General features: G+C 36.0%; 1 protein-coding gene across 1 annotated transcript in view; it reads right to left on the minus strand.

Annotated features, from left to right (window-relative positions):
• Positions 1 to 390: 390 nt before the first annotated feature.
• LOC5573715 (5-formyltetrahydrofolate cyclo-ligase) overlaps positions 391 to 19,597 on the minus strand; it is a 30,634-nt gene continuing 11,427 nt past the window's right edge. The window contains exons 2-5 of the mRNA XM_001654704.2: positions 17,502 to 17,617; positions 17,321 to 17,434; positions 16,735 to 16,879; positions 391 to 707 (exon numbers count right to left, since the gene is read on the minus strand). Coding sequence (XP_001654754.1) covers positions 454 to 707; positions 16,735 to 16,879; positions 17,321 to 17,434; positions 17,502 to 17,615 — 627 coding nt within the window. The 5' untranslated portion in view covers positions 17,616 to 17,617 and the 3' untranslated portion in view covers positions 391 to 453. The remainder of the gene's footprint in view (positions 708 to 16,734; positions 16,880 to 17,320; positions 17,435 to 17,501; positions 17,618 to 19,597) is intronic.

The raw sequence follows: 19,597 nt of genomic DNA on the forward strand, positions 1-19,597 counted from the left end.
AAACAAGCCTAAGGATCACTGATCTACCTATTTCATTATACTGCTCAAGCATAAAACCTGAAAATCCCTTCAGTAAGCACCTTGCATTTGAACAAAAAAAAAAGAAAAAGATTTCAAACCATCTTCATCCGGATGATCCTCTCGAACGTTACCGAAAACAAAATGTTGTACAGCATTCTTGCCTCAAATGTGAACAGTGATCACCATAATGTATTCTTGGAATGATCGGAACGATTGCCGCTGATCTTATTGTGATTTAGTCATTTAGTACTGTAAGATATGAATATGATTAATAAAAAAGGATGTTGTACATATTAGTTGGTAGTCATTAGCTAGTAGAAACAAACAAGCGCAATTGTGAGCTCAAACAAAACGAATAAAATTGAAATGTACGAACTGAATTTGTTTTATTAAACTTAAAGAAAGCGTTTTCATACATTATCCTGCTGGTGTCTACTTGAAGTTCGCTTCGTCTGGCCAGATAACCATGTCCAGTGGGAAGTCATGTTCCGCGATTGGTAGTTGATCTTCAGGAACGATTTGCTCGCGGAAAGCTACGCCAACCAGGTAAGTTTTGCGATTATCCGAAGCATTTGGAAACTTTTTGAAGTATTCGAGAAGAAAGCGATCGTAATAGCCTCCGCCGTGACCCAGTCGATGACCACTCCGAGTGAACCCCACTCCGGGTAAAATGATCATATCTAGTCCTGTTAAGAAAATAATGAAAAAGGTTATCATTAAACTTGGATATTTGTCCTGGCTATTGCTCTGCACATTGTTAAATACACTTTAATGAACAGAAAAAAACAGTTCAAAAAAAATGGCTGAACCGCAAGCTGCAAATAAGCTAGTGCAATAGTTTTTCTAAATTGGCTTCTAGAAATTCCTTTAAGATTCTACTCTTGTATTCCTTCATATATTCTAATACAAAAATTTTGGCTTGGATTTTTTTATAATGCTGTTTTTTTATTTATTTTTTCTTGCTGGATTCTTGCTGAATTTATCCAACGTTTTTATTCTGTGAAATCTCAAGTAATTCTTTGAAAATAACTCCGATTGAATCTTACAAGATATTACGGTGAATTCAACAAAAAGAAAAAAATATCAATTATTGTCTGAAAATTTTCGATAAAATGATCTTGCAGGCCTTTCCGAATATTCATACAGGGATATATATGAAAACAAGAATTTTTTTACTTATTTCTCCAGAAATTCTTTCAATCATTCATTTTGGAATGCATCCGGAATTTACACCAGAAACTAATCCAGAGATTGCTACAGCGATTCCGAGGAGAATCTTTTCAGTGTATTCTGGGCAATTCCATTACGTTTTGAGTGTAGGATTTACATTTGGCCAAATACTAGAATAATGCTATGCATTCTAGTGAAAATAAATTTGGCAAGAGGTTTTCAATAAATTCTGGGAGTTTTACTTCTTAAATTCTTCAGAAATTACTTTTTGGATTAACCTTCATTCATCCAACATACTTTTAACTAGCAAAAAATACACTAAAATCTGCATAACTTTTTTGTTTCTCCATGGATTTTGTTGAAATTTTCAGAACATCCCAAAAAACTCTTCTTGTTTATGATCCAGGAAACTTGGAAGTATGGTCCAAGTGGTTTAGGAGTTATTCCAGATTGTCTTGGGGTACCAAAATTGACCACATCATCCATTCAATGGATATCTTAAGACCCAGATGAGCTAGAAGGTTGGTGTCTTTGGCAAAGTTGTTCAGCTAGCTGAGATATCTATATAAATAAAAATGGAGTGGTGTTTGTATGTCACGAAATGGCTTATGAACGGGCCACCAGATTTTGACCATTATTTCACTAAAGTGTTCGTGAAGTGTTCCGACGTGTTTGTGTGTGTAAAAAGTTCAGAATATTCACCGGGAAAGCCGAAAAAACGAAACTGAACGGAACAATAATTTTGCATGGGACGTTTCATGGCGTTTTTCAACAGCCTACTTGATGGCAAGACGAAGTGGTCCCGGCAAACTTCGTCTTGCCATCAAGTAGGCTGTTGAAAACGCCATGAAACGTCCCATGCAAAATTATTGTTCTGTTCAGTTTCGTTTTTTCTGCTTTCCCGGTGAATATTCTGAACTTTTTACACACACACAAACACGTCGGAAAACTTCACGAACACTTTAGTGAAATAATGGTCAAAATCTGGTGGCCCGTTCGTAAGCCATTTCGTGACATACAAACACCACTCCATTTTTATTTGTATAGACTAGTATAAGATAAAAGAATATTTGTCACTAGAGGACGAATTCTCTATTAGATTTCTTACTGCTGGATCTGCTGAACAACATTTCGGAAGACACCAACCTTCTAGCTCATTTGGGTCTAGAGATATCCGTTCAATGGATGATGTGTCCAATTTTGGTATCCCAAGATAATCCGGAATAACTCGGAAACCACATGGACAATATTTGCAAGTTTCTTGGACCATAAACTAGAAGAAAATTTCAACAAAATCCATCGAGAAACAAAAAAGTTATGCACACTTTACATTTTTTTTTTTGCACGGTACAATCAGATTAAATCAGAAGAAACTTCATTTATTCCTGAAAAAAAAAAATCTTTTTCAATCCATGTAATTATTTATTTCAATATTTTACTTAGAATTGACGCAAGTGTTCTTCTAATCACTTCTCTAAAAGCTTTTTATAAACTTTTCAAGAAATCAAAGGAATTTATTCAAGTGCTAGGTTTTACTGACAGATCAGCCATTCTATTTTCATTGTCTCTCGAAGTTATATTTTACATTATATTTCTTCATGAGTTTTTCCTTCCAAAAAACGGAAATTCGAAATCTTCCTGGAAGATTTTCTAGATGAGATTCCTGTAAATTTTCAACAATAAATTTCTTAAAATCATGGATACATTATTTAGAACAATTCTGACGCATCAATTTGAACTTCTTGGGAGATTTTCAGGAAAAAAAAACCCTAGATAAAATCTCTGTATTGAATTACTGGAATAGTTCCTAAGTGAATGCTCGGAAAGAATATCTGGAAGCATCTTTTAGGAGAATTTCTCAAAGCAGTGATAGTGAGTGTCTTTAGTGAAACTCTCGAATCAATCTTCTAAAGAATCCTGAAACGATTCCTGAATTTCCGGAATTATCTATTTGAAATGGAAATGATGTTTTTTTTGCCACGAAATGGCTTGAAAACAGGGTATCGGATTATCAAAATTCTTCCATAGTTATGTTTCTGAAGTATTCCGACGTGTAGGGGTATAGAAAAAGTACAGGCTATTAAAAGGGAAATTCGAAAAAGCAGGAGTGATCAACAGCCTGCTTGATGACACGAAAAAGTTTGCCGAGACCACTAATTCTCATTAAAATTTCGGAATCTCAGGAAAAAAAACTTGGCTCTTCAAGATGATGTCCTTAAAGGAACACTCAAAAGATTATTGCTAGCGTAATCTGGGGCAAATTGGTCACTATTTTACATCTTTTTGTTGTGTTTACCTTTGGAATTCAAATATTGTCAAACAAATTTAGGCAAAATCAGTGCTCCATTGATCTTTATCAGTTTATGTAATGGACTTTTAATTAAATAATATTTAACATATTATAAACATAGTTTTAATATCAAAAAAAAAAAATAAATGACACACTGGGGTGAAATTGATCACCATGTAACAAAGCAGGTTTAAGCATGAAACTATACTTGCTGAATCTGAAAATGATGTCAAAATTCATACAACTCGAGTATTTTTTTTTTTTTTTTTTTTTTTTTTTTTTTTTTTTTTTTTTTTTTTTTTTTTTTTTTTTTTTTAAGGCACTCTGTGCTTGTGGCCACTACTGTGCCGGAATCAGTTGATCTGTAGCTTCTTTACCGATACAGATCTATTTTCAACTTATCTATATTTACATCTACTTTCACTCTCTCCTACTCTTTTACTCTCACACCGAGCAGGTAGGAGAGAGCTCTGCTGTTAGTGAGGCTAGCTGCCTGCGAAGAGGGTCAGTTTGTCTCAGTTACCATCTGATACTGACGGAGGGTGGATGTGCTCCCCAAAGCACGGTCCTCCGTGAGGCATCTTCTGGTGGCTGGACGGGTTTTTTGTGGAGGGGCTGGGAATCGAACCCATGACCTTCCGCTTATGAAGCGAAAGCGTAACCTCAAGGCTACAGACCCCCCATCAACTCGAGTATTTGACCATTTTAATGGAAAATTAAACTTTGCAAATCTGCCACATACGCCTTGGCAATTTCCCTTGAAATAAGCACATTATTCGAGAATAAACGGTTTTATCAGCAAAAACTATACTTGCTTTGCTGTATGGTATCAAAAATGAGTTCAGTGGTTCATACTTAAGCTTACACAGCATTTTGAACACTCAATTTTGACATGTAGGCATAGCACCAGTGGATTATTTAGCACCAACAACGGAATCCTCACGCTTTTACTTAAAGGAGTCGATCAGGAGTTCCTTCATGGACTGCTAAAAATATATCTATACAAATTTAGGCGTTTTTTTTAAAATTTTACCTATTTGAAAAAACGCAATGGTTTTCATCAGCATTTTTCTGGACATTATTTTAAATGATTCAGTAGGAATTCCTCCGAGAAACTTTCAGATAATCATCCGAAAATTTCTCCAGGGGTTCCTTTAAGAAAGTGTACAAGAATTTCTATCAACATTTTTCAATAGTTCCTGTAGAACTGCCTCCGTAGATTCCTTCAGTAAAATATTATTTGAGATGTTTCCAAAAACTTCTCTAGGGATTTCTCTGGAATTCCTCCAGCTTCTTCCACAGATTCTTCAAGCGATTTCTTCTGAAATTTCTCCAAAAATCCTTCTAGATGCTTCTCTAAGAACACGTTCTGTGGAAATTTCTGGGGAATCCCTAGAAAATCATTTTCTTCTATGAATTTCGTTAGGAATTTTTCCATGGAGTAATTCATGTAGCGATTTTCCCGGTGGTGTCTCTAGAAGAATTCCTGGAGAAAATTCTCTAGGAATCCCTGTGAAGATTTTCTAGCATAAATCTCATAAACATTTCTTGATGGAATCCTTTGTCAAATCTCTGTAGAAATTACTGAAAGTATTCGTGGAGCCTTATCGACACCGGTCTTAAAACTTCGCAGCACACAAAAGTGATTCAGCGAAGAAATCTCTGGAAATCACTCCTAGTGAAATTCCCGGAGAATTCACTGTACGAATTAGAGTAGAGATTATCTTGGCAGAATAAGTGGAAAAGTCCCGCCGGCAAAATTTGTGGAAAGTGGAGCTGTATTTAAACGAGCCACAAAATTGCGATTGTGTTCTAATTCGTCATAAAAATTGAACTATGACTTGTTGAATGATGCCGATTTATTATATTATATTTTTTTCTTATTTTGCAGTAGTGGAAATGGTATTCGAATATAATTATTTTATGTTTGGCAGGCCCATATAGCCACAGCGGTAAACGCGCAGCTTTTCAGCAACACCAAGCTGAGAGGCATGGGTTTCAATCCGACCGTTAGAGGATCTTTTTGGGTTGGAAATGTTCTTGACTATCCAAAGCATAGAGTATTTTCGTACCTGCCACATGGTATACATTAACGGAATCTTCATGTATAGCTGTTACGCCCCTCGGAGGTGGACAGTACAGCTTAATATTGGATGTTCTAACCGACAAGCTGATAGGTCGTACGCCGGTAATTATCGAAGGTGACTTCAATGCTTGGGCCTTGAAGTGGGGTAGCAGAATAACCAACGCGAGAGGGTACAGTTTGCTGGAAGGTTTAGCGAAGCTCGACGCAAGGCTATGCAACAACGGTCTCGCTAGCACATTTCGCAAAGACGTTAGGAAAACCATCATCGACGTAACCATTTGCAGCTAGTTGCTGATCAATAATATGAACTGGAGAGTAGAATACACGCATACGCTGACGTAGATGAAGAAAATGACAATATTCAAGTTTCAAACTCCGAGCTGATAACGGTTACGAAAGGATTGAAACTGAACAAAGCTTCTGGTCTAGATAGTATCCCTAACGTAGCGCTAAGGGCAACAATCTTGGCAATTCCAGATATGTTTAGGACAGCGTTGCAGAAGTGTCTAGCGGAAGGCTGCTTCCCAGACAGATGGAAGGTGCAGAAGCTGTTGCTGCCAAATCCAGGAAAACCGCCAGAGGATCCTGTTTCATGAAGACCAATATGCTTGTTGGATACTCTTGGTGAACTTTTGGAGACGATCATCCTCGGCAGGCTGACGGATGTCAACGAAAGTAACGGCGGGAGTTCCACCGGGATCCATATTTGGGTCGTCGTCGAGTTCGCAGACGACGTGATTGTTGTTATCGAGCTGAGTTATCGGCTGACAGCGGAATCGCTAGACATCACTGAATCGTGGATGACTGGAGTCAAGCTACAATTGGCTCATAACAAAACGGGGGTGGTGCTAGTCTGCAACTGCAAGGCGGTTTTTGAGATCAACGTCGAAGGACAGGCAAACTCATCAAAACGCTCTCCAAAGCACCTCAGAGTAATGGTCAAAGATAGGCTAAACTTCAGCAGCCGAGTAGACAATGCCTGCAAAAAGGCAGCGAAAGGAGCTAACACTGTAGCTAGGATCATGCCCATCATTGGAGGGCCAAGAAATAGTACGAGGCGTCTTATGGCGATCGTATCATCGTCCATATTGAGATACGCAGTTCCGGCTTGGGCTGCAGCGTTGAGAACCAAACGTAACCGAGAGAATCTGGCATGGGGCGATCCATTAATTACGTAAGACAATTTTCGGGGTTTTTCAACTCCCTCTCCCCCCATGGTAAGATTTTTTGTATGAAAATTAAAAATAAATTGTATGGCGCGTAAGAAATCTCAAAACCCCCCCCCCCCCTCCCCTCATAAACCCTTACATAATTCATGGACAGTCCCCATGTACCTTCCAGCTCATGGCTATACGGGTGGCGAGTGCCTACCGGACTATATCATCGGAGGCAGTGTGCGTTATCGCCGGAATGATCCCCATCTGCATCACTCTGGCTGAGGACATAGCAAGCTAACAGCAAAGGAACACTAGGAATGTGAGGAATACCATCAGAATGGATACAATGGCCAAGTAGCAGCAGAAGTGGAATAATTCGGAGAAAGGAAGGTGAACCCACAGGCTTATTCCTAACGTGTCGGTGTGGACAACTAGAAAACATGGAGAAGTTAACTTCTTCTTGACACAGTTTTTGTCAGGCCATGTTATATTCGACAGCTCTCGATTCAGAGATATAAGAAGCTACCCAAGTAGCACACGAAATATCTTCCAGAGATACTTTCCAAAAATGGTTTCAACCACGTAGGTATAACAGCATCTGTAACTTACCTAGTTCTAGTTCGATTGCATATTCATTTCAAAAGTTCATAAAGTTTCATTGCTGTTCTAATGAACATGCATTTCACTCCGTGTTTGACGCTTTCAAATTACTTTTACTTGGAGCATCTGCAGCTTGCATTCAATTTGCGTCCCATGCCCACAACTCAAGAAGATTCATCCCAGTTGCGCGAAAGTTGCACTAAACTACGTGTATGCCAGCTAGAAGTTTGTTTGTTTCAATCCAGTTGCAATATGGTTGAGTTGCACCTGACGTATCATCTGACAACGAAAACATGATTTAGCAACAATTTGTTTGTTTAAATGGTGCTTTTCATTTGTTGCGCGAAAATTTTGGCGAAAACTATAGACTATTTCAGGCGTGGCCTAATTTCACCAGTAATAAACTTGTATACCGAAGGGTACAGTACAGTCATTAGCAACAAGCTTTGATTAATAGGCCACGTGGTCGCTTGTATAGTGCATTGGCGGAGCATTTCTTCGAAGAGCTGGCGGATTAGTGAGTAGAGGAGAAGATTGGTGATCTTAAGGTCAAAAACTCAATTCTCGTTTGAATTTTTGTTTTCATTTTCTTTTCTTTTAAGTATGTTGCGACAAATAAGCAATTCAGATGTGACTTTTATGTGATGCCTACAGACTCCGCCTCTTGCGCTATTTTTCGTTGCTATTCAGTGCAATTATAAGTCATATTTTCAAGAATTAACAACTCAGACTAGTTTCAAGAGATAATTTTATTTTTGAGTTAAAACAAACTGTGCTGCATGGGTGACATCATCTACCCATGCAGCACAGTTTGTTTCAACTCGCGGACGCTCTAAAGACATCTTCAAAGCTTTGGCAATCTTATTCGGATGTTTCCTCTCATTTCTGGCGCTACGAGAGAACTGTCACAGTTATTTACTGGGATCTTTCAATGTATCTATGATTTTCATAATAAAGAGATCCTCAACCGGTTCTGTCTCAATTGGGTCGCAACGCCAGAGAGAAGAGGAAACATCCGAATCACATGTCCAAAACTTTGAAGACGCCCTTGGACATTCTGCGATATCAGATGTTGAAAACAAGTAAGAAACAGTGCCAGTAGTTCCAGTAGATATTGTTAAAATTGTCATCAGAGTAATTTAAAATTCATAGTTCAATCAATAAACCTGGTAACAATTATTTTTAACTATAGCGGAGATTTGTGATCAAGTATGGATGTATTAAAAACATTTTATTTGAATTATAAGTTAAGTTGCGTATAGAAATTGATGCCCACAACTTCAGTATGTTCTGAAGACCTTGAGTTTATCAATATTCATAGCAGTACACTCTTTGAACCATTTGTAGCCTTATGGATAGGAACGAGAGAGTTTCCAGAGAAATAGGTTAGTATAGACAGTTGTAGATTTGGTAGCTCATAAGGACCCGAACTCCAGGATGATTTGAATTAATTTCAATATCAAATTTCTTGTCAAAATTTGTGGACACGTCTGTTAAGGCTTATTGAGTGCTGTAAACCAACAAACGTCGCTATAAAATAACTTATGAACCTGTGTTGATTATGGCAAAATTCCAGAATATTCTGGAGGTCTTAGTCTAACTTTAAATTGATTATAAATTTTGAAAATATTCTAAGCCTTTGTGACTACAACAAATAACTGGTCTGTTCACATTTTGTATGAAATTATTTCGTTTCCAAATGATAAATTCTAAAAGGATGTTTATGTAATTTTTACCTTATCTGACCCCGAGATGTTCTGGAATATCTTTGTCCACAATACTCCGGAGCTATACCTTTCCATCACTTATGAAACCACAACCAATATGGAAGCAATCCTCAAAATGTATTTAAAAATATGAAGTTATGCCCAAATACGAACAATTTGAATTTTGTATGTCAATTCCGTAGCCTACGGGATAAGGGCCTTTTTTGAAGTATTTTACTCATTGTACCCCTTTGAAAACCTTTGCTATCCTCAGGGCACAGATAAACAGACTTCACACTCTCATCGCTGTCCATCAACCACCTTTTTAACGATCGATTCGAATATATGGTAGGTGCACAACCGACCACCAGCAGCGCCCGTGTTATCTTCGTTCCTGATTGACGTTTACACACTACCGCCACCTGTTGGCCCGTCGGCCAAACACAATCATTTCAGCATTGGGTGTATATTAGGGTGCGGCTTATTTTTCAAAAGTTTTCAAAACCAAAAATTCGTGAATTCAAATCATGTAAAAATAAACCTCAAAATTTGAGCCAAAAATATTAACATTTAGAGGTGGCACAGGTGAATTTTATATTTACAAAACATGACATTCAGTGCAGTATACACAACTTTGTTATTTTTCAATCAATTTTGAAACTTATAGCATCATTATTCTCAAAATTAAATTTATAAAAACATTGTAGACCACCAAATTTGTCTAAAATAAAAACTGATTTTAGTTAAAAGTAGGATGTATAACTAAGGATGACTATAACAAGATGTAAGGATATTCCAAATTTCGTTTATTACACTTGATCCTTATCCGAATACATATTCTGAAGAAAGGGTAATTGGGTTCCAAAATATGTAATGTAATTTCGTTTTAATACTAATCAAATCTTGTATTAAATGCGCGTATTTCGACATGTGAAATTGGGCAAGGTTTTCAAGTGAATACTGTTTGATGGAATTTGGGAGACTACTATTGCACTTTTTTGCTATTTAGTACTGAAGCGACGAAATTATTTATAACATTTTGTTCGCCAAATTCCTAGAACAGTTCAATTTTATCACATATATAATATCTGTGTATACTGTCCATAAAAGCACACCTGTCCCATGTGGATTTACTAATGAACACCTGCTTTCGTTGCAACATTTTTCCTTTAATATGTAGGGTAGGCGTACCAGTTATGGACATAATGGTTCCCTATTTCGCCATACGCGATAATTTGATTATCTTAAAATTTTCAATCATTCTGTGTGTTTTAGTAGTTTGATATCAAATGAATCTTGATGTTAAAACATTCAAAAATATTAAAAATGTGAATGTTTTCGAGAAAACACATATGACCAAATAGGGAACCACTATTGCCATAACTGGTACACTTTCCCTACTTTACTTCGTTCATTAAAATTACCACACTTCGTTTGAAAATGTTATGGAACAATATAAAGTTGTGGGAAAATATATCAAATTTTGTATAAAAAAAAAACAAAAGGAAACAGTTTTTATTTGAACTTTCAACCTGATAGCAACTGTAAAAAATTGGTTGTGTTCAAGTTAATTTTTTTCTTTGTTCAATAGCAGCAAAGCGAGGAGAATGTCAACAACTTAGTCTTTTTAGGTGTTCCGTTTCAGCCAAACGAAGATGTACGTGATCTCACAGCAAAAATTAGCTCAACAGTTGGAGTCGAATTAAATCATGATGATATAGTATCGGCAACTAGAATTGGATCGAACAAATCTATCAAATCTTTGCCCCCCGTCAAAGTTGAATTCAAACAGAAATCAGTAAAAGAGCTAATTCTTAGGAAGAAAAGGAAGCTAGGCGTTTTGTTATCAACGCAAGTAGATGAGAAATTAACTATCAATCACAAGCCTACCAAGATCATTGTAAGGAATGAATTGACACCTTTTGCACTACAGCTTTTACGAGACGTTCGTGCTCAACAAGAAAATCTTAGCCTCAAATACGTTTGGGTAGGTCATTGTGGATCTATTTTAGTCAAAGATGAGGAAGGATCTAAAATTGAGATAGTTAAAAGCTATGAAGATTTGACTTATCTTATTCGTTGCCATAGAGCTTCAAAAAAACGAAGAAATCTGATCTTTACAAAACAAAACAGATGTAAAACTCAAACAGTGCCTGTGAAATTTGATAACTTGTTAAAAAATTGTGTAAATGGATAATACAACTAATTATTTCCACCACGATATTGAAGATTTCAAAAAATGCCCTGTAGGAGCAGATGAAAATAAATTGCGTATTCTGCAGTGGAATGTAAGAGGTATTAATGATATGAACAAATTTGATTCTGTTTTGCAAATTTTGGAATTGTGTGTGTGTTCGTTTGATGTTATTGCCTCGGTGAAACGTGGATTAATAGTTTTAATTGCTCGTTGTATAAAATTGAAGGATATGATAGCTATTTTTCCTGCAGAAGTCAATCAAACGGTGGCCTTGCTATTTTTGTTAAAAATAATTTAGCTCAAAAAGTTGTCAAAAATATTAATGATGATGGATACCATCACATTCACGTCGAACTGGAGATCAGAGTGCTATTATGATATTCACGGCTTATACCGTCCGCCATCCTACTATTTTTCCAATTTTTATGAGAAAGTTGAGAATATTTTAGCTTCGTGTAATTGTAATCGTTGCTGCATGATTGTTGGGGATGTGAATGTACCTGTAAACAGTGCTAGTAATAATGTTGTGATTAGATATAAAACACTTCTAGAATCTTATGGTTTTGTTTGTTCTAATACCCATGTCACTATTAGTAATAATATTTTAGACCATTCAATTTGTAAATTAGATGATGTAGGAAGATTGAGAAACGATACAATTGAAAACGAGGTTAGTGATTACTCAATAATCATTTCCTCTTTGGAATTGCCACTGAAAAAATGTAATGTCCTGCTAAAAAAAAACGTGTAATTAACCAGCGTCAGCTTCAATCGGAATTTCATACCTTCCTTAACAACATTGCCGATTTCGATAACGTAGATAGTTGTTTAGAAAATATTATTGGAAAATACAACACGTTAGTCTCTGAATGTTCAAGAACAGTCTATAAAAATGCTACTGTCAAGAGTTCTTTTTGTCCCTGGATGTCTTTCGATTTATGGACTCTAATCAAATTAAAACATAATTACCTAAAACGAATTAAGAGAAACCCTTCTGATAGTCATTTAAAAGAAGTGCTGCAGCATGTCTCCAAAAAAGTAGATGCTGAGAAAACGCGTAGCAAACAACAATATTACGAGTCTCTTTTAAATAACACGCCTCATAGTAAATTTTGGAGAAATCTTAAACAAATTTTAGGGAACAAACCGAATGAAAATAATTTTGAATTATCTTTTGATGGAAGGAAAGTTACTGATAGTCATGAAATAGCTAATGAGTTCAATAATTATTTTTCTACAATTGGTCATAATCTGGCAACTAATATCAAAAAAAGTTCTAACATTCCATCAATAAATGCTCGACGTGTTTCAGAGTCCATCTATTTGCGTCCAGCATCTTTCAATGAAGTTCTTTTGATTATCAATGATCTTAAAACTAACAAAGCATGCGGCCCTGATAAAATTCCAGTAAAAATTATCAAAAATAATTGTAATGTATTTGATAAAATGATTGAAACTGGAAGATACCCAAATTGTCTCAAGGTAGCCAAAGTAATACCAATATTCAAATCAGGCGATTCTGCTGATGTTGGCAACTATCGCCCAATATCAACTTTGTCTGTTTTCAACAAAATCTTTGAGAAATTATTGGTGGCTAGAATATTAGATTTCTTTCATAGGCATGATGTTTTCTATAATCTACAATATGGATTTAGACAAGGTTGCAGCACGTTAACAGCTATCACAGAATTAGTTGATAATATAATAAATGAACTTGACAGCAAGAAAATCGTTGGTGCTCTCTTTTTGGACCTCAAGAAGGCGTTTGATACGCTTAATCACAGGATTCTTTTGGAAAAGCTCGAAATGAACGGTATTTGTGGTGTGGCAAAGCGTATAATTCAAAGTTATCTGGAGAACCGCAAGCAATTTGTTTTTGTTAATGGCGTTCGAAGTTAACTTAAACCCATTAACATAGGCGTTCCACAGGGCAGTAACATAGGACCAATCCTGTTTCTCATCTACATTAACGATACAGGAAACTTGCAGTTACATGGGGTGCCCCGGTTATTTGCGGATGACACGGCACTATTTTATCCTGGTTCTTCAAGTGAAACAATCATGCGCCAGATGGAAGAAGATTTACATACACTATTGGCGTACTTCAGTAATAATCTGCTCTCGCTAAATTTAACAAAAACAAAGGTAATGTTTTTCCACTCTCCCAGGAAAAAAATAAATTTCAACAGCGATGTAAGGATAGGTACATCTATAATAGAACGAGTCGAATACTTCAAATACTTAGGAATATCGTTAGATAAAACTTTGTCCTGGAAAAACCATATTGCATATATAGAAAAAAAAGGTCTCTTCTCTATGTGGCATTATGCGTCATATTTCTACTTTTATAAGAAGAAAGGCCCTTTTAGCTTTTTATTACGCCTACATACATTCTCAGCTTAACTACTTAGTTTCTGTTTGGGGAAGAGCATGTATTTCAAACTTAAAGAAACTGCAAGTACTACAAAATAGGTGTTTAAGGTGGAGATGCATCGAAGCCAAACCTCAAATTTTGAGAGCACAAATCTAGAGAACTAAACACCCGTTCAAGCTGAAAACTTAATCGATTGGTTACATCCAGCGTGTGATCAATCGATTAAGTTTTCAGCTCGAACCGCTGCCTGGTTTCCTAGATTTGTGCTCTTGAAAATTTAAGGATTGGCTTCGATGTATATTCACCTTAAAAATAATTTTCAAAAGGCCACTTCTCTTCTCAACTTACTTGTTGTATTCCGATAATTCACACAATATTCTACCTCTGGTAGCCCTATGCGATTTACAAACCGATCAGTTAGTTTTTGACGTCCTACATAACAGTGTTATGCATCACAATATACAGTTTCCTCAAGTTGCAAACATTTATGGAACAAGACAGGCAAACAATTTGCAAATAGTAAGAGCCACTACTAGTTTTGCTCAAAAAAGAATTAAATTTATCGGTCCACTAAAATACAATCAGCTTCCTGTTGATTTGAAACAGCTAACAAGTCGTGAAATATTCAAAGTGAAATTGAAAAGTTTTTTGAAATCCCAACAGAGTGAATATCAATTATGATAACGAAATCAACTGTTAAACCAACTTTCGTTTAATTTTTTTTATTATATATTTATGTAGTTTCTGTATTAATGTAGTTTTTGTAAATCCCTTAAAAGGAAAATGTTCCACTGGGATATTACATTTGTTTTCTTTTATTTATAACTATCCTATTATTGGCTTGGGGCCCAGATAGCCGTAGCGGTAAACGCGCAGCTATTCAGCAAGACCAAGCTGAGGGTCGTGGGTTCGAATCCCCCCACCGGTCGAGGATCTTTTCGGGTTGGAAATTTTCTCGACTTACCAGGGCATAGAGCATAGTTTCCCAAACTGTGGGTCGCGACCACCTGGGGGGTCGTTAGTCAGTCTTTGGTGGGTCGCGAAAAAAAATCCAATATATGAATTGAATTCCAGAGTTTTTTATGTTTCCTAAAATTTTGGCCACTTGTTGCAACTTATTTATCATATTATTACTAAAACAGTTTCTTCCGGTGATCAGGCATTGAGTCAGTTGGAACTATCAATACTATTCTACAGCTAAGAACATTCGAATAATTACTAAAGAAAAGGTTGTCAGAAATAGAACCACAAACATTTTTATTCTTTAGTTGTTCTTTCTTAATACATACATACTTATTCTACAATCGAACTTCCATGAGTTAAAGGAATTATCCACCTATGGAAATATCGAGTAATGGAACATTTTTTTTTAAGGCTGTTTGAGAGGAACTTCATAGTACTAATGATATTTTTGGATTTCCAGTATGATTCACGGTGTCAAAATCTCAAATATTATTGAGCCTTCTTGCTACTCAGATATTTCTACGAACAAGTTTAACATTTGGGCTAAGATTTTGTGTTTGGAAGAATAATAAATATTCTGTCGGAGAAAATTTCCTTCACATGGGACAGTTTTAGCTGCAAAATTAGCTTTTCTTGAAATAGGTAGTAAAATAATCCTTAAATTTGATAATATCTAATATTATTAGACAGAATATATTCAAACTTTCAGGCTTCAGGTCATAAAAACATGTGAGGTACATGCAAATTCGATTAAAAAAATATTGATCCAGTGTGGTTCAGTGACTCAATATTGAACAATGGAAGATCGACTGTTGCAACTATCAGTTTTGCGGTTTTATTGAATTTTGATAGGCGTCTAGATTTTCAAACAATTCTTAGTGTTGTTATATGAATTTTTTATGTTAATATTTTGAAGTTGTAACAATCAGTTGTGCATTATAAAAAGAAAAGATTTTTTTCAGTGTAGCTTTAATCCACCATAGTCAATGTTAATTACGTCTTGTCATCAAATCCAATTCACAACAAAATAATAAGTGACATCAGAAGTTTCAGTATAAAACATGCCACTGAACTATTTTTCGCTGGTGGGTCGCAAGGAATACGCTTGTTGATTAGGTGGGTCGCGCAACCAAAAAGTTTGGGAACCTATGGCATAGAGTATCTTCGTACCTGCCATACGATATACACATGCAAAAATGGTCATTGGCATAGTAAGCTCTCAGTTAATAACTGTGGAAGTGCTCATAAGAACACTAAGCTGAGAAGCAGGCTTTGTCCCAGTGGGGACGTAACGCCAGAAAGAAGAAGAAGAAGATTATTGGCTTGTTAAATTTTGTATGAATAATTCTAAGCATTTACATATAACAATCCTTATTTTTCAGTCCAGTTTCATGCTTAGATAAGTTTATGTCCACTACCAGGGGGCTCATTTGAGCTTTTTGGTGTGGGGGATAGCGGAGGGTAAAAAAAAAAATTAAGTTATTTATGTGGAGGAGCTAAATAAATATGACATGCGCAAATGTACCTTAAAAATTATGATCATTCGTGTAAGAAGACGAGCTTAAATTTTTTAGCGCTATTTTCTGAATGCCTACATTTTCCGTATGGAACTATTGTTACTGCATTGTTACGTTTTAATGGGCAGTGCATGAGGAACCAATTTTGTTTCAACTTTATTGCATATTTTGATTGAACAAGTAAAAATTCTCGTTTTCATTGATATTTTTATAAGTCAGGAAAACATATTTCTAGCGACCACAAAAATTTTACATATTTTTTTTAACTGCTCGAACAGTTTATTCACTACCGCAGAGCAAAGCTCAATGAAACCTATTGTATGAAATGAAAATGAAAATTGACAGCACGGCGTCATGATTACTGCTTTGCCTAAGCAACAGGCGCAAACAGCTTTGCACTGTGAGTTGTGCTGTTACCTTATACTTACACATTGGATGATAAAGTAACTCTACAATCTATGGTTACTCATCATACGAATGTTTAAAATGCTGAAAGATTATAATAAACATTAATAAATGCTTTAAGAAAATTCCGTGGCATCCGATAGACAAAACAGTAGCCACATTAATGCTAAACTTAACATCCAAGAAATTTAATATACTTCATTCCTCTGATGCCAATCTAACTCCAATCAACATTCAACCATACACACCTGTTGCCAGACAATCTTCTCGACTGTTGTCGCCGAAGTTTGGTTGCTTGATATTCCAGCTGGTCGTCGGAAGTCTGTCGTAATCGACCATATCGTTAATTTTTACCATTCTCATTGCGGTTCGGTTGTACGTTGGAACGAAAACCTGCGGTAAGAGATAAGAGCTGCATGAATCTAGGAAGATGGTATTCCGAAGAGCTCCACCGTCTGTGTACTTGGAGCAGAATAAAAATGGTATTAATAATAGCGAAAATTGTGCACAAATAGATCTGTTTCTACTGGGGAAAATAGAAGGAAAATTTCGAGAATTGTCCATGCCCGGCACGTAAAGAGTGGGGAATGTCTTAATCGAAGTGATGCTTTATGGGTTGCAGAGCTAGAATCCAATGAGGATGGCAGAAGCAAAGGACGAAGGCCAATGATAAATGGTTTCACGGCCAAACAGGATGCCGTCATTTTGCTTTCTGTTAGTGATGATGAATGCCATGAAGAAAGACATCCGAGGACGCGTTAATAGTGATTGATTTGAATAATCAACAAGATTCCCAGCGGGTGGCATAAGTTAGAAAATTATAATTAGACCTACTTCTTTGCTTCGGTGAAACATATCCTGCAATAAGGGAACTGTGTTGACTTCTCGTTCGGTGCTCAAGTAGATGCATATCCTTTGGCTGTCATGGTAGAACGGCAGCTGCTGAACCTATGATGAGATAATTTAATCATGAAATAAGAAGGTTTAGATTAAGCATTTCAAGCAATGATGCAACCTTATTTGCAATAATTTTCGATTGCGTGATCCGAGCGGTACTACTCATATTGCTCATAACTGTTTTCAGTTGCTGTCGCAAAGCCACTTTTGCTGGATTTTGTAGTTTACCCATAGCTGAAAAAAAAAAAGAAAAATTTTCACTATATCAGTCCATCACTCGATTAAAAATTCGTTTTCATGTAAGATAAATTGGCTAAAATTCTTCTGGTGTGACTTTACATTATGGCCCAGAAAATAAATCTAATATTTTGTGTACACAGGCTTTATATTATTAATTTTGTAGATTTTTTTTAATTCTTGGGGTTCTTTCTGACATTACTTTGTCACGAAGGATCATATTTTTTCATATTACTTCAAATTTACTCAATTAATGTTCTCAATGCCAAATTTATCTGCACGCCCGGCACAGAACTAACGTATTGAATTGAGTTTTTCAATGAAATGTTTGGTCAAAAGATATGGGGAGCCCAAAGAAATGTAAGTGACATTTTGGTCGGTTGTACACATTGAAAAATTCGACTATTTCAAAATTTCCCATAGTATTTTATGTGATTTTTTCTTCAAATGGGAAAAATACATAATTCGTATAAAATTGACTTCTATATAATTTGTATAGAATGAAAAATTGTTGAAAAACTTCAAAGCTGTTTTTCTCCGAGGTAGCTTTCAACGCCCTCATATGAAAAATTGCATCTCTTCACTTGCACAATTATTCTTCATTTAGCAAAAAAAAATGCAATTGTAAACGCGCAGCTATTCAGCAAGACCAAGCTAAGGGTTGTGGGTTCGAATCCCACCAGTCGAGGATCTTTTCGGGTTGGAAATTTTCTCGACTTCTCAGGGCATAGAGTATCTTCGTACCTGCCACACGATATACACATGCAAAAATGGTCAATTGGCATAGAAAGCTCTCAGTTAATAACTGTGGAAGTGCTCATAAGAACACTAAGCCGAGAAGCAGGCTCTGTCCCAGTTGGGACGTAACACCAGAAAGAAGAAGAAGATGGTAATGCTACTTCTCCCTGAGTGGTACCACTACCAAAAAACAGTCTTAATTTTTCCGGAAACATCACATTCAGAAAAGATTCTAGCATTATTACCGCAACATCAAACGTTTTGAGATAGTGTTTTGGATCCTTTTAGTCTATTAAGTACAAGCTTTTAGCTTTTCTCTGTTTGTCGAATTCTTTCGAAAAAAACATGGAATATATATTCTAAAGATTTCATTCAAAGTTAACTTTAAGCCTCTACTGAACTAAGAAAAAACTTCATCAACTACGGTATGCAAAATATGGAAGTAATTAGAAATACTGACTTCCGCATCACAAAAGAATTTTCCTTACACTTTGAATTTCTGTTAGCATTGCAAATATGTTTAAATTTCAGTGCTCTATAAAACTATTTAAAATACGTAGTGGGTCACAGTTTTGGCCATATTTTAAAATCCTTCAAAATAGTGAAGCGCAATATATTTCCAATAATATAAAAAATCAACTTGAGAACATTTTTGAAGATTTTGGCTTAACATGTTCTATGATTTTTTTGTAATATATTGGAGAATAATAATTGACCAAACAAAACTATTAGAGCTTGAGCTTGAGCTTGATTGGCCGCCCGTGGTTGCTACCCTAGTATCGTCAGATCAGCTGCATTTACACAAGGAACCAACCAGATGACTGCTTGGCACTAACAGACACCTTCAGTGTATAAGTGCTGGTGGTATTCTAGGTTCTTCGACATTACCCGGAAAACCATTTCCCGGAATACAATTTACCGGAAGACCATTTACCGGAAAATTATTTCTCTATATTTACTTTTTCATTAATCATTATAACCGTTTTACGGCCATTTAGGACAGTATCTTGACTTAAAAATATTTGAAATGACCCCCAATAATAATGGACAGGGGAGTTTCTTCCTTCAAAATGCATAAGCATCGAAGAGGAGTTAAAGATATCTTCATACTTGATTATGTCAATATGCTCCATCCTCAAATATTTGCATTTTATATATGAATCAACCTTCTTTTTAAAATAAGCTGTTCTTTCAACTTATCTTTGCTGCTTGTCTTGGCTGAACTGGCTAAATACGGCA

The sequence above is a fragment of the Aedes aegypti genome, chromosome 2 (assembly GCF_002204515.2).
Source record: "Aedes aegypti strain LVP_AGWG chromosome 2, AaegL5.0 Primary Assembly, whole genome shotgun sequence".
Taxonomy (NCBI): domain Eukaryota; kingdom Metazoa; phylum Arthropoda; class Insecta; order Diptera; family Culicidae; genus Aedes; species Aedes aegypti.